This window comes from Artibeus jamaicensis, unplaced genomic scaffold, assembly GCF_021234435.1.
Source record: "Artibeus jamaicensis isolate MK-2021 breed Jamaican fruit bat unplaced genomic scaffold, CSHL_Jam_final contig_233, whole genome shotgun sequence".
Taxonomy (NCBI): domain Eukaryota; kingdom Metazoa; phylum Chordata; class Mammalia; order Chiroptera; family Phyllostomidae; genus Artibeus; species Artibeus jamaicensis.
In genome coordinates this window covers 22,636,207-22,651,952 of record NW_026521486.1, presented here as the reverse complement: position 1 = coordinate 22,651,952, position 15,746 = coordinate 22,636,207, and the positions used below count along the sequence as shown (strand labels likewise).

The 15,746-nt window shown below is 37.2% G+C and overlaps 1 protein-coding gene across 16 annotated transcripts in view; it reads right to left on the bottom strand.

Moving 5' to 3' along the window:
• Positions 1 to 15,746, bottom strand: part of RIMKLB (ribosomal modification protein rimK like family member B) — a 130,643-nt gene that overhangs the window by 30,546 nt on the left and 84,351 nt on the right. For all 16 annotated transcript variants that reach the window (XM_053661685.1, XM_037167802.2, XM_037167801.2 and 13 more), the window contains one exon: positions 7,578 to 7,808. In XM_053661685.1, the coding sequence (XP_053517660.1) occupies positions 7,578 to 7,752 (175 nt within the window). In that variant the 5' untranslated portion in view covers positions 7,753 to 7,808. The remainder of the gene's footprint in view (positions 1 to 7,577; positions 7,809 to 15,746) is intronic.

Below are 15,746 nucleotides of genomic sequence, written 5' to 3'. Positions count from 1 at the left end.
AGCTATGGAAGCAACCCAAACACTCATCATTAGACCGGTGGATAAAAAAGCTTTGCTACACATTTACAATGGAACATTACGAAACCATAACAAAGAATAAAACCTTACCATTTGTAACAGGAGGTATTATGCTATGTTAAATAAGTCAGTCAGAGAAAGACAAATGCCATATGCTTTCACTTATATGTGGAATCTAAAGAATAAAAATGGACAAACAAAACAGAAACAGACTCACAGAGAGAACCGACTGACTAATGGTTGCCAGAGAGACAGGGTTTGGGGCCAGTTGAAAAAGGTGAAGGGACTGAGAAGTACAGATTGGTAGTTATGAAACAGTTATGAGGATGTAAAGTACAACACAGAAAATAGAGTCAATAATAGTGTAATAACTATACATGGTGCCAGTTGGGTACTAGATATAGCAGGAAAACACTTTGTAAAGTATACGTGTGTCTAACTATGCTGTATACCTGAAACTTGAATACAAAATACTAAATATAAACTGCAGTCAAAACAATTTTTAGTTAATTACAAAAAAATTTTAAAGGCAAGTCACAAATGAAACATTTACAAAAGTACAATAAAATAGTCAATTCAATAGCAAAATGGACAAAAGACTTGAATAGGCACTTTACAAGTGATGATACCTAAACCAATACATGCAGATACTCAACTTCATTAGTGAGTAGGGACTGAAAACAATTAGGTACACTTCATACCCACTAAAATAGCTAAAAATAAACTGACCATTATTGATGAGTATGTGGTCTTAAAAAAAAAAACACTAGTAAGAAAAGGAAATTTACCCTGGTAAAGGGTATTTCTCAACATAAAAATAGAATGAACATTAAGCATCAGGTTTATTTACTGGAACAAAACTGCAGCTCTCTTTAAGATCACATATTAGACAAGCATGTTCACTATCATTATTTTTATTCAACATTACACTGGAGGTGCTATTTAATGTAATAAAATAAGAAAAATAAATTTAAAACATAGAAACTAGAAAACTGTCACTATCATATGTAATTATCTGCATCAAGTACCCTACAGAATACGGTGGAAGAAAAAAGCAAGAGACAGAAGAGTATTTATAGTATACTACCTTATAATTAGAAAAAGTGGAGAAATATAAATATAACTCAAGCTCTGAAGACAGACCACCTGGTTTTAAATCTTGGCTCCAGCACTTACTGTCTTTACAATTTTGAGCAAACCATTTAACCTAGGATTTCATTTTCTCATTTGTAAAATAAAGACAATAATAGTAACTACCTCATTGAATTATCACCAGAAATAAATGAGTTATTTGTTAAAAAAAAAAAAAGCTTTGAATACTGCTATTGTGTTTGTAACAGAAATATAATTTTAAAACTTGAATTCTATGAAGTAAGACAAATTGTCCTGGGCTTTTACTAGCTCAATTTAGTATCTACACTCATCACTCTAAGTTCTTTTATGGCTTATCACTTGTGTACAGCTCAGACAACAGTCTTAGAGAATCAATTTCACAACTGTCAAGACGTACTACATATAAACAGTAGAAGAATATCATGGTTTTCTGCCACCAATAAGTAACTACCATTTACTGAATATTTACTATGTGTCAGATACCATACCAGGGCAATTACACACATTTCAAGTAACCCTGAACACATTATACAGTAGGCCTTTTCATTTTTATTCCAAGAACGCCCAGCCAAGAAGGAGGCATAGGTAGACATATTTTCCTTTCTCACACTACCAAAAGAAGGACAACAACAAATTAAAAACAAAAAACTCAAAACTGCCAGAAAATTAAAGTCTGAGGAAGTCTGACAACCAAGGAGTTAAGGAGATACATTCATTCGGACTGGTAGAAGAGGCAAAAATGGGCAGCTATGGTGGAGAGACAGGGCAAGGCAGTAGATGGTGGATTGGGGGTCCCACATTCACATGCAGATAAGCCAGGAAGAACAAGTGGGGAGAGAGACAGACCACATAAGCCAGGGTTCCAGCCCAGGAAATTGAAGCCTTAAAACCTTTGGCTATAAAAACCTGTGGGGATTGAGGTGGTGGGAGAAACTCCAAGCCTCACAGGAGGGTTCATTAGAGAGAACCACACTGTCCTAGAAGGCACACAAACCCACCCACCCAGGAATCAGCACCGGAACGGCCCAATTTGCTTGTGGGTAGCGGAGGAAGTGACTGAAAGCTGGCCAGGACCCCAGCAAAGAGCATTATGTTCTCTCTGACCCCTCCTGCCACATGCAGCACAACATAGCTGTGGGTTGTCCCCACCCTGGCAAATACCCTTACAACATAATAGGTGCACCAAGACAAAGAAATAAGGCCCAAATGAAAGAACAGATCAAAACTTCAGAAGAAGAACTAAGCAATGAGGACACAACCAACCTATCAGGTGCAGAGTTCAAAACATTGGTATTCAGGATGCTCACAGAAATGACTGAGTATGGACACAAAACAGAGGAAGAAGTGAAGGCTATGCAAACTGAAATAAAGAAAAATATACAGGGAACCAAGGGAAAGAAACTGGGTCGCAAATCAACGATTTGCAATAGAAGGAATAAATAAATATCCAACTGGAATAGAATAAAAAAGTAATTTAAAAAATGAGGAGAGGCTTAGTAACCTCTGGAATAACCTTAAATGTTCCAACATACGAGTGCCAGAAGAAGAGGAGAGCAAGAAATTGTAAACTTATTTGAAAAAATAATGAATAAGAATAAGAATTTCCCCAACTGGCAACGGAAACAGACTTCCAGGAAGTCCAGGAAGCTCAGAATCCCATAGAGCTTCCAAGGAAGCACACACAAAGGCACATCATAATTACATTTCTCAAGATTGAGAGAATCTTAAAAGCAGCAAGAGAAAAGCAGGCAGTTACCTACTAAGTAGTTCCCATAAGACTATTAGCTGATTTCTCAAAAGAGACCTTGCAGACAAAAAGGAGCTGGAAAGAAGTATCCAAAGTCATGAAAGGCAAGGACCTACTTCCAAGATTAATCTATCCAAGAAAGCTAGCATTTAGAATGGAAGGGCAGATAAAGTGTTTCCCAGATAAGGTCAAGTTAAAGGAATTCATCATCACCAAGCCCTTATTATATGAAATGTTAAAGGGACTTATCTAAGAAAAAGAAGATAAAAAATATGAACACTAAAATGAAAACAAACTCACAACTATCAACAACCAAACCTAAAAAACAAAACAAAACAAACAAACAACTACAACAAGAACAGAATCAGAAATGGAGATCACATGGAGAATCATCAGCAGGGAGGTGGAGCAGGGGAAAAGGTAAAGGAAATAAGAAGCATAAATGGTAGATACAAAATAGGCAGGGGAAGGTTAAGAATACTATTAGAAATGGAGAAGCCAAAGAATTTACATGTATGACCCATGGACATGAACTAAGAAGGGCTAGGGAGAATGCTGGGGGCGAGGAGATAAAGGGGAGAAAAAAATTGGGACAACTGCAATAGCATAATCAATAAAATAAAAATGAAAAAAAAAATTATTCCCTATTGTCATAGAACTTACCAAAAGATTTAATTTAGTCATTATTAAATAAAACAAGACAACCAGTCTGACCAACTAAAAAAGGTCTGGTTTAATAAAGAGATCAAACAAACAAACAAACAAGAGATCAGCCAGGACAGCTAGAGCAAACTAGTTCTAAATCCCAAGTTCTTTTCATTATGTTACATGACTTCCCTCCAGATGCTTAGCTTTGCTAATTTCCTAAGCATTATAATAGCTGGAAGACTCCTTTCAGCAGGAATATACTCTGATGGTTAGGTTGGACCTATAGTACCAAATACACACAAACTCTGGAATTAATTACTTCCCTTGAAAAAAGATTTTAGAGGTTTGAGCTCCTCATCTGTTTGTTTGCTTTAAGTTCCCCAATGCCTTCAGGAGGTCATTCTAGCTCCCTGCTTCCAAATCCCTCATCATCTTTTAAAGTTTTCTGTGGCAACACATACCAGATTCCCACAAGCTTTATCCTCAACAAGACCATGTTTCTCAGTGGATAAAGGTAATTACTAATTACCAGTTTCACCACTGTGTACATGGGTTATTAGACATCTCTGTTCTGAAATAAGAAAAGGATCCTAATTGATTTCTGCCCTCTCTTTGCCAAAAAACTGTATCTCTGTATTAGTTCAGGGTATATGATATATGAGCAACTAAAATATCTCTAGCTAATTTGGGCAAGAACAAAATTTAATGTATAGATAGAGGACTGTGCACAGACCTAAATTAAAAAAGAATGCTGATAAAACCAGGCTCAGGAAAACACACACACACAAAACAGAGCAATTCTGGAAGTTCAGGAAGCAAAAAAACCACCTGCAGTCTCATCAAGTCATCACACCAAAATCATTAAATTCCAAACTTTCTCCTTCTATCCTTAAGTCAAACTACTCAAATTCAGGACAGACTTCCGGCCTTGGCCTAGCTTGACCATAATGGGGCAGCACATAATGCTCAAGAGATCCACCTTTCATTTTCACCAGTTTTCAGCCTAGTTGCTTTGCTTTGTATATTTTCCTTTGTAAAGTTTTTATTTTAATAACAACTGTTTAATTTACTTATTTCTTTTTTAACTTTATTTTTAGAGACACAGGAATGGAGGGAGAAAGAGAGGGAAACAACAATCAACTGCCTCTCCACCCCAACCAGAGATCAAACCTGCAACCAAGGCATGTACCCTGACCAAGAATCAACCCACATCCTTTCACTTTGCAGGATGACACCCAACCAACAGAGCCACACCAGTCAGTCAGGGCTAATTTACTTATTTCTTAGATGGAAAGCCTGGGGATTATTTGGATAATGGCATACAACTATATACTATAACTTTGTATATATGGATTGATTGAGGCCCAATATAATCTAAAACACAGACATTCAAAGACATTTAAGTGTTCCCTCTATGAAAAAGGGGCTAGAGGGAGACTCCACAAATGTAGAGGCATTTCAAGTACACACCAATACACATGACTGCACAATATGGAAGAGAGAATTTCTCAAATGGAAATCCATGTAATGTCAGCAAAGAAACTAGGGGGGTAAGGAATAACTACTTAAGGAAGAATGTACCACAGGCCAAGAAATGAACAAGCAACATTATCTACAGTACATTTAGTCCTTACAATTTAATAACATTTTGTGGGACAATTTTGGTAATAACATTTAGGGGGCAGAGAGACCAGGAATACTTGTAACACTTCACCACTATCTCATCACACACCATAACCAAGGGAATTATTTTGACATGCAACTTATAAATAAGGACCTGCTTATTTACAGGGTGGGGCAAAAGTATGGTAGGTTTACTGTTGTGAATATGAAAAAACAGTGTTTATTTTTGTATTATGTTTCAGAACTGTAAACCTACTTTTCCCCAAACTGTATCTGCAAGAATGTCATGTTGTCTAGTTTACCTCACTTCAACTGTCTAGAATTTATCATAGTAACTTTTATTCATACAGCTATGTTCTAATTTATACTACTCAACATCAGGTATAAAACTGTAGCCACTTCCAAAAGCAATTTGACCTTTAATGTGAATGACTTTAAAGCATTAGAGGCACAACTAATCCAATTTCTTCACTTTCCTGAACTACTCTGGAAAGGGATAGGCAATCACTCTGATAACACAGGTATAATCACTTGGTGCTGGCAGAGAAGCTGAAATTTCATTCAAGTATCTCACTGAAGAATAATGAAAATGTAGATGGATTTAGCATTTAGATTAAATATAATCAAAGCTACCTACTACTTTAATGGGCGAAGCAGATAAATTCCTAGGAGAAAAGATATTTCTTCCTGATGACTGAAGATACTAAATGTTTTTCCTTTAATATTGAACAGCTTATTTTCTAACTTAAAGAAATACCCAACTATATATCCCACTGTCCAGCTGGGTTGGGAATGACAGTCCCAAATTCCCAAAAGATTAGGCAGTAAGCTGCTCAACCTGGCCATTCCTTGTCTAATTAACTCTAACCCTATCCCTAAATTGTCTAAAATGAAAACAATCACACTGGAGAGACTATTTGAAAAGGGTACTACATTAGTACTACCTTTCTGGAACAGTTTAGCAATGAACAGTAATTCCTCCTCTAGGAATTTATGGCAAAGGAATCCTACTTAAAGGCAGTGTATATACTGTTCCTCTCATTCTATCCTTGGAATAACAGCTATTCATCCTTCAGGTTTTAGTGTCACTTCCTTGATGAGGCCTTCTCTGACCTCCGATTTAATGAGATTTATTGGTGTACTCTCTCATATCACACTGTACTGTCCTTTTATAACACTTGTGTGTAACTATTTCTTTGACTTTTGCATAATGTCCAGGTCTTCCATTTAGCTTAAGAAAGACAAGAACCAATGGACTATTACAGTGCCTAGTACAATAATCTTGGCATACAGATGACATTCACTTGACATGTAAAAAACATTTAAAGAACAGTATATACATTATAAATCTATATGTATATGTGTGATCAATATATGAATGGCAAATATCAGATGATATTTGACTTAATATTTACATTTGTTATTTTTGTGTCATTTATATAATTAAAAATATATAAAGCTATTAGTATTTTATAAAAGAAAAAAAGACAAACTAGAAACCTAGGGTGCCTAGTGCTATGCTTTGTATCTAGTAGGTCTCTCAAATTGTTAACTAAGAGCAAACATCCAGGGGAATATTTAAGAAAAAATGTCCAGAATAAATTTAAATGTTTTCATTATATAAAATAACTGTTATTTGGGGATAGGTTTATCTGCTGATGTAACAAGGAAAAAGTGCCAAAGAGCCAGAATTAGCCCAATGAATTAAGTCCAGAAGACCTAACAGCTTCATTGGTTAAATCCACCAAATATTTAAAGAGCTAATACCTGAATGGTTGCCGATTCAATTCTTGGTCAGGGCACATGCCTGGGTTTCAGGTTTAGTCCCCACCTGGGGTATGTACCAGAGGCAACCAATAGACGTTTCTCTCACTCTCTTTCTCCCTTCCATCCCTTCTCTCTAAAACAAACAAATAGCCCTGGCTGGTGCGGCTCAGTGGATTGATCATGGGCCTGTCAACTAGAAGGTCACTAGTACAATTCCCCACCAGGGCACATGTCTGGGTTGTGGGTCATGTTGTATGAGAGACAACCAATTGATGTTTCTCTCCCTCTCTTTCTCCCTCCCTTCCCCTCTCTCTAAAAATAAATAAATACAATCTAAAAAAAATGCATCACACATGAATTTTGATTCATTTATTACAAGGACCACCCCCCCTTAAATAACAAAGTATTTTAAAACTGTAAGATCGTAATAATAGAAGACAACTAGTAGGTTATCTTTAATTCCCTTCCCAATTATTTCCTAAATAATAAGGGGTTTAATAAATACCAATGCTTTCATTTCTTTCAGAAAATATACTAGATTTTAACATCAGCTAATACTTACTATGCTAAGGCTATTATTGATGTCTTTGTCCTAATTATTCCTGAAACATGCAGAGTCACCACATACTAAGAAAAACCAAAAAAATTAGTACGGACTTACCCAAGTTTCCTTGCTCAATTGTCAGCACCACTTCATCCATCACCACAGCCCTAAAGTCCAGTTCCTCCTCACAACACTTGGCCTTTAATGCTCGTAAGATCTCTTTTTGGGGATAGTCTTCCCTGATTCGACGATCTGTCAAAAACCACAATTTGGCAGCCACAGAGCTACACATCTTGATCTTCTTATTCTTCCTTTTCCCGATTATTTCCTCCTGAATGTATACTTTTTCTGGATGGAAGAGAAAATACACATACAAATGAAGAAATCTACTTAATTTCTGGTTTTCACACAAATAAATGCCATGATTACACACTAACTATACAAATAGGGTAGCAGGGTAATATTATGACTTTTCCCCTTTTGTTCAAATTAAAATTTTTTATGCCATTAGCAATATGGAAACTGATAAACTGCCCTGAAATACGACGATGTCTCCACTTTTCACTGAGGAAGCTAGCATTATATAGTTTCATAATTATAGCAGGTCATTTATCACATGCTTTCAATGCTATTCCCTATATTATATATTGTCTAGGATATGCTTTAATCTGATTACCTACTGATTTATCCCCTCTGGCAAAATGTAAATCCCATCTTGATATAAAACAAGAGACTGCAATCATCACTAACATATTCACAAAGCTCTCCCCTAACTACAAACTCCAGTCCATTCACTAAACTTTGTTTATTCCAATCAGAACAGCATGCTCTGTTTTTATTTTCTTTAAATAGAATTTTTAAAAATAAACACAGATTGTTTACTAGCATGGGAAAAAGTACATTCTTCTATAAACAGTTTTGCTTCTCTGAGTTTACATCAAGAGCAAGACAACAGTTGAAAATCATTTTCCTGAGAAATAAAAAGTTGTAAGTTTTACTAAAAAATAACAGGTGATTGCAACACAAGAAAACTTTTTTTTCAAAAGTAAAATTTATACTATTATTCCAGATGACATAGCAAACCTAAAAGAGAAGGAAAGAACAAGGGCAAGGACAAGAGAAAGCAATGATCATAAAGATAGATAGATGGCTTCCAGCATACTAGCAGCTAGAACTGGTGCTTCATGTGCTCTCCAGGATCTCAGCCAGAAGGGCCTGCTCCACAGATGCACAACATAGGACAGATGTATACACACACACACACACACACACAAACCTTGGCCTGCCATGTCTGCCCCATGACCTCAAAGATACCACTCACTGGAAAGCAGGGAAGGAATAAAATAATGTGGTATATACGCAGGAGATAGGGGCTTGTAGCTGTGGAGAAGCAAGGAAGGGTTGAGCTCTCAGCCATTGTGAAGCATCAGACTAAGACTCATGTAACCCACAGAGGGGATGCCTCATGCCTAAAGCCTCCTGGCTCTCCATGCCATTGTTCCACAGCTATAATCAAGAACACACTCAAACCATAGGTAAGATATGATAATAACTCAACTTACACACTAGAAGATAGGATGTGGCCTTACAGAGCCTCCCAGGCCACTAGGAAGGATCTCACTCACAAGGAAAGGCTCCATGAAAGAAAAGTCAAACCAGAGTACCTAATATAGAGATCCCAGTTTCACTTGAGAGGCTAACTGTAAAAATGCCCTCACATGTTTATATTGGGTAGTTTTTGAAACACCTTGTCCTTGACCTCCAAAACTCCAAAGCCATCTCTGTGCCTCCCCTGACATTTAGTTCTTGTACACTGTCTGTTCACCAATGATTGAATTTCATTGTGTAAAACTACACAGCAGTTGTGGCCCCAAGAGAAATCAGAATGAGATATTACAGCCACGAGCAACTGAAAAGCAAGAATATTCTTCCAATACCGACATGTCATCTCTCAAAAAATGCCTAGGCTGCAACATGGTGTTTTCAGTGATTCTACAGTCAGACAACAAAAAGCATTCCAGGACTGCAATCTCACACAGTTCTGCAGCAACTCCATACAGATGAAGCACAAGAACATCCCATCTTGTCTGGCTTCATGGCATCATAAATTTTAAGTGTTTCTATACCAGCATGCAACAAACAACTGCAGGTTCAGATTAGGCTCCCCAACTCCTTTTATTTTCTTTTCAATGGGCTCAAATTCTCTTAATCCCAGGGTTCTATCAAAGAACATGATGTTCCTTCTCTGGGAGAGCTGAAGCAAAACTAAAGATATCATTTGCCACAATTGGACCACATCCTTTTAGAAGGGATGTCTGCACCCGAATGTGGAACTGAGAGAATGCTCTTGCCCTACAAAAGATGACTATGAAAGAGACAGAGGCTGTGTTGAAGAGGTCCAACATCAGTGTCAACGGCTGTGGTTTCTAAACGACTGCTAAGTGGCAGGCAATGGCAGAATCATCACCTCACTTGGAACTGAAATATATTTGGTCATATGGAATACACTTTCTTTATCAGCTTCAAAAGATTCCTGTGTTATACCTTGCTTTTCATGTAAATATTCATAAAGGCATGCCATATTGTGTTCCTACTCATCATTCCTGTAACACCAGTAGATGACATCCCCAGTCTGTAAAGGGCATATCTACTTCTTAGCAACCTTCAGCTTGTAATTAAGGTGCCATTGGTGCTGGCATCTTCAAGTGACACCTGCCCAGACATCTTATCCACTGTAATTTTAGTGATCTCCAGAGACCAGCTTATGGCCAGGAAATAAAAAGGCACAACTTCTCCTCTGCCCAATGGCCCACTCCTATTTCCCCAGGATGAGTGGTTGTCCATCCTCGGTGCCCATAGCTGCTGCTGCAGAGGCTACTTGAATTTTTAAGGCAGCTCCACTGAAATTCACATCTAACCATACCCAAGAAATGGTCAGGTGAAGACTCTCCACCCACAAAGGCACATCACCTCCATCACCATCCCCACCCCAACCCCTGTGGCCTAGCTACCAATGCCTTCCTGTGGGCCAGAAAGGGACCAGCAGGTTGACACCCCCTCTGATGGCCTCCCTCCTCTATTATTTAAAAACATATGTTTTTCCATTTTTCCCATCCATTAATATCAAAAAAAGAGAAAAAACAAAGTCTGTCAGAAGTCAAAAGCAAGCCCTGGCTGGTGTAGCTCAGTGGATTGAGCTCGGGCCTCTGAACCACATGATCGAGGTTCGATTCCTGCAATCAGGGCACATGCCTGGGTTGCAGACCAGTTCCTAGCAGGGGACTAACAAGAGGCAACCATACATTGATATTTCTATTTCTCTCCCTCTCCCCTTCCCTTCCTCTCTAAAAATAAATAAATAAAACATTTTTTAAAAAAATAAATAAAAATAAAAAAAGAAGTTAAAAGCATGAACAGTAAATTTATACAGTCCTGGAGCCAAAAAGTACATACACGCAAAAGAGATAGTCCCAAGTCTTAAAATAAAGTTCAAATTTTATATTCACTTTTAAAATACAGGAAAAAAAGCCCATAAAATAAGTGTTCTTTCCCCTTTAACGTTTAAAAAGGTTGGTTTGGTTACCCAATAAAGTATCTGTGAGATTAACAGTTTACTCTCAACCATGTAAAATAAACACAGCAATTGCAAATGCTGTCTATATATATGCAGAAATGTCTCTCAGAATATTAATTCAGATCAATTAATTTCAATCCTCTATTTCTTTAATTTTTCCCAGAGCATCAAGAAAAACATACATGTAAATATCAGATATCAAATAAATGCTACTGATTAACTGATAAAGTAGTTTTGAAATAAAATGAAATTCAGGAAGAATTTGCTTTTATATTAGAGATAGTTTTCCTGTAAAAACTCCTGGATAGGCACACCATTTAAAAAAAAATCACTGTCACCATGGCTGATGTGGCTCAAGGGACTGGGTGTCGGCCTGTGAACCAAAAGGTTGACAGTTCAATCACTGGTCAGGGCACATGCCTGGATTGCAGGCCAAGTACCCGGTTGCGGGCATGAGAGAAGCAACCACATGATGTTTCTCTCCCTCTCTCTCTCCCTCCCTTCCCTTCTAAAAATAAATAAATATTTTAAGTAATAAAAATTAAAAATGAATAAATAACAAATCACTGTTATGTCTACGACCATATCACCCTGAACGCGCCCGATCTTGTCTGATCTCAGAAGCTAAGTAGGGTCAGGCCTGGTTAGTACTTGGATGGGAGACAAATCAGTTACCTTCAAATAGCCTAGGCAACACTAATTAAATGGGAACAATAAATAAAGCAATTTACTCATTTTTCTTGTGAGGAGACCCCTTCCCAAATGGTAATTATCTTGGTAGGAAAAAGCAAAATCACAATCTACCATGAAGACACTGGTAGTAAGGCACCTCTTACTACCAGGAAAATTCTTTATTCTAGATAAGACACAGCACATGAACCCAGAATCAAAAGACTAAAACAGAATAAAATTAGGAGAAAAAAAAGAATACTAATACACAAACTAAAATTTACTACATCTGGCAATTTCTACAGATGTGCTTTCAATGACATCATTTTGTCCTGGATGTGAAATTGGATCAGGTTTGTAGATAAAAATAACAAACGTGTATCTTGAGTTATAGGCACTCTTTCATAGTCTCCTTTTCTGAGACTCTTTTTCCCTAATAACTCTCCTTCTATATGTAACCTTCAGGCTTCATTCTTAAACTCTTCTTTCTCTAGAAATGTCATACTCAGCCAGGTTTCAACTATTACCATTAAATCCTGAATATATCATGGACCTACTAAATCTCTCTCTCCAACCATGTAATGGTGCCCAATTGTTTGGTCAAACACTAGTCTACACGTTGCTGTAGAGGTATTTTATACTGTAAATGTGATTAACATTTATAATCAGCTGACTTTGTTGTCGTTAAGTTTAAACTTTATTGTATTTTTTTCCACTACCATTTAGTCCTCTTATGTCCCCCTCCCCCCAGCAATCAAACTATTGTCCATATCCATGAGTCCTTTTTTTTTTTTTTGCTACATCCCCCCCACCCCTAACCACTTCCCCATTAATTGTCATCTGCTCTCCATCTATGGCTCTCTGTTTTGCTTGTTAGTTGAGTTTGTTCACTAGATGCCACATGAGTGAAATCATATGGTGTTTGTCTGACTGGCTTATTTCACTTAGCATAATGTTCTTCAGGTCCATCCATACTGTCACAAAGGGTAAAATTTTCTTCTTTCCTACTGCTGAGTAGAATTCCATTATGTAAATGTCCCATAGTTGTTTTATCCACTCATCTACTGATGGACACTTGGGCTGCTTCCATATCTTGGCAATTGTAAATAATGCTGCAATGAACATAGGTGCTTATGTTCTTTTGAATTAGTGTTTTGGGTTCCTCTGGATATATTCCCAGAAGTGGGATCCCTAGATCAAGAGGCATATCCACTTTTAATTTTCTGAGGTAACCTCATACTGCTACCCACAGTGGTACACCAGTCTACATTCCATCCAATGGTACAAGAGTTCACCTTTTTCCACATCCTTGCCAGCACTTGTTGTCTGTTGATCTATGGATGATAGCCATGCTAACAGGTGAGAAGTTATGTCACTGTATTTTTAATTTGCATTTCTCTGATGATTAGTGGCATTGAGCATCTTTTCATATATCCATTGACCACCTGTCAATTATATCCTCTTTGATCCTCTTTGGAAAAGAGTCTATTCAGGTCCTTTGCCCATTTTTTAATTAGGTTTTTGTTTTTTTGGTGCTGAGTTTTGTAAGTACTTTATAAAATTTGAGTATTAACCCCTTATCAGATGTACGGGCAAATATGTTCTCCTAATTCTGTGGGTTATCTTTTTATTTTGTTGACATTTTCTTTTGCTGTGCAAAAACTTTTTAGTTTGATGTAGTCCCATTTATTTATTTTCTCTTGTTTGCCTTGCCTGGGGAGATATATCTGATAAAAAAATTCTGTGAGCAATATCCAAGATTTTGCTGCTTATGTTTTCTTCTAGAATTTTTATGGTTTCAGGTCTAACATTTAAGTCTTTGATCCATTTTGAATTTATTCTTGTGTATGGTTTAAGAAAGCGGGCTAGGCCCTGGCTGGTGTAGCTCAGTGGATTGAGCGCGGGCCTGCGAACCAGACAATCGCGGTTCAATTCCCAGTCAGGCCACATGCCTGGGTTGCAGACCAGGTCCCTGCAGGCCAGTTTCCAGCAGGGGATGCACGAAAGGCAACCATACATTGATGTTTCTCTCCCTTTCTCCTTCCCTTCCCCTCTAAAGATAAATAAATAAAATATTTAAAAAAAAAAAAAAAGAAAGCGGGCTAGTTTCATTTTTCTGCACCTATCTGTCCAATATTCCCAATACCATTTATTGAATAAACTATCTTTAGCCCACTGTATGTGTTTGCTTCCTCTGCTGAATATTAATTGACTATAAAGATGTGAGTTTATTGCCCAGAAATCAGCTGTGTTTTTATATGCCAATAACAAACAGAAAGGGAAATTAGGAAAACAATCCCATGCACAATTGCTTCAAAAAGAATAAAATATCTAGAAATAAACCTAACCAAGGATGTTAAAGACCTATACACAGAAAATTACAAGACACTGAAAAAATTGAAGATACAAATAAGTGCAAGCACATACTGTGTTTCCATGGATAGGAAGAATTAACATTATAGTATCCATACTACCCAAAGCAATCTATAGATTCAATGCCATTCCCATCAGGAGTCCAATAATGTATTTCAAAGAACTAGAATAAATATTTCAAAAATTTATATAGAACCACAAATGGTCCTACACAGCAAAATCAATCCTGAGAAAGAAGAACAAAGTTGGAGGAATCATGATACCTAATATGAAACTATACAACAAGGCCACAGCAATCAAAACAGGCTGGTACTGGCATACAATCAGTTGACTTTAAGTAAAGGAAATTACCTTCTATAATATGAATAGGCCTTATCCAATCAATTGAAGGACTAAAGAGTAAAACAGATTTCCAGAGAAACTCTGCATTAAGACTATAAGACAGAAATCCTGAGTTTCCAGCCTACTGGCTGCCTCACAGGCTGTGATTTTGCCAGTACCACAATCACAGGAGCCAATTACCAATCCCTTAAAATTAATCTCCCCCTCCTTCTCTGTGTTTGTGTGTGTGTGCATCATGTGATGTAATAAAATTGTGCCTTTTGATGCAAACTTTGTGATGACTCAGGTTTTAACCAAGGATTTTACTTTCAATTAATTCTCCAATTCTTTTCAATCCGCCCTGAACAAAACAAGACACAATTTGGGATATCCATACCTATATCTACATATGTATGTATATCTATAATACATAGATATAGACATAGGAATAATTTTACCCTCTTTCCTTTCCTTTATCCAAAGTCTATCAGAAGTAGAACTAAATTGCTCTTAGAAATGATGAAAATCGGAATAACTGGTAGAGAGACAAAAGCATTAAGAAAGATAGGGAAAGGGAAAAACACCCTACTTAGGGAGGAGGGTGATTTTTGTAGGGTTTGTTTTTTTTTTTAATTCTCACTCAAGGACATTTTCTCATTGCCTCTAGAGACAGAGGAAGGGGGAGAGAGAAAAACATCAACTTGAAAGAGAAACACTGACTGGTTGCTTTCTCATGTATGCCCCAACAAGAGATTGAACCCACAACCTGGATATGTGCCATGACTAGGAAATGAACCCATAATCTTTCAGTCTACAGGACAATGCTCCAACCAACAGAACCACACTGGCCAGGGCTGATTTTTGTAGATATCAGATATAGAATATTTAAAAAATGCTAAGATGAAAAGCTCAGTAGAATCTCAGAAACACCCAATAGTATGAGTCCACTTATCCCACTACCCACTAATAATATTTAATGTCCCTCTGAAACTAGGTACTTCCTACATAGTCACATCCTTTAGCTAAGATGATACTTATTATAAAATAACAGAGGTGTAGGTAGATACATTTCACCTTCTCACACAACCAAAAGAAGGAAACCACCAATTTAAAAACAAAAAACAACCAGAACCTGGAATGTGGATATTATGGCTACAGCTCTAACAACTATATGGACTATGAGGACAGGAGTCAACCCTAGGAAAAGCACAACCACTTGCTAGAACCTGAATCCCCAACAACTGTGCAGTTTCATTGCCTTGACTGCCTACTTCCTCTTTTACTAAAGAAAGAAATTAACTGCTATCCTGTTTATGTCAGTGATATTTGGGGATTCTTTATTATAAGCC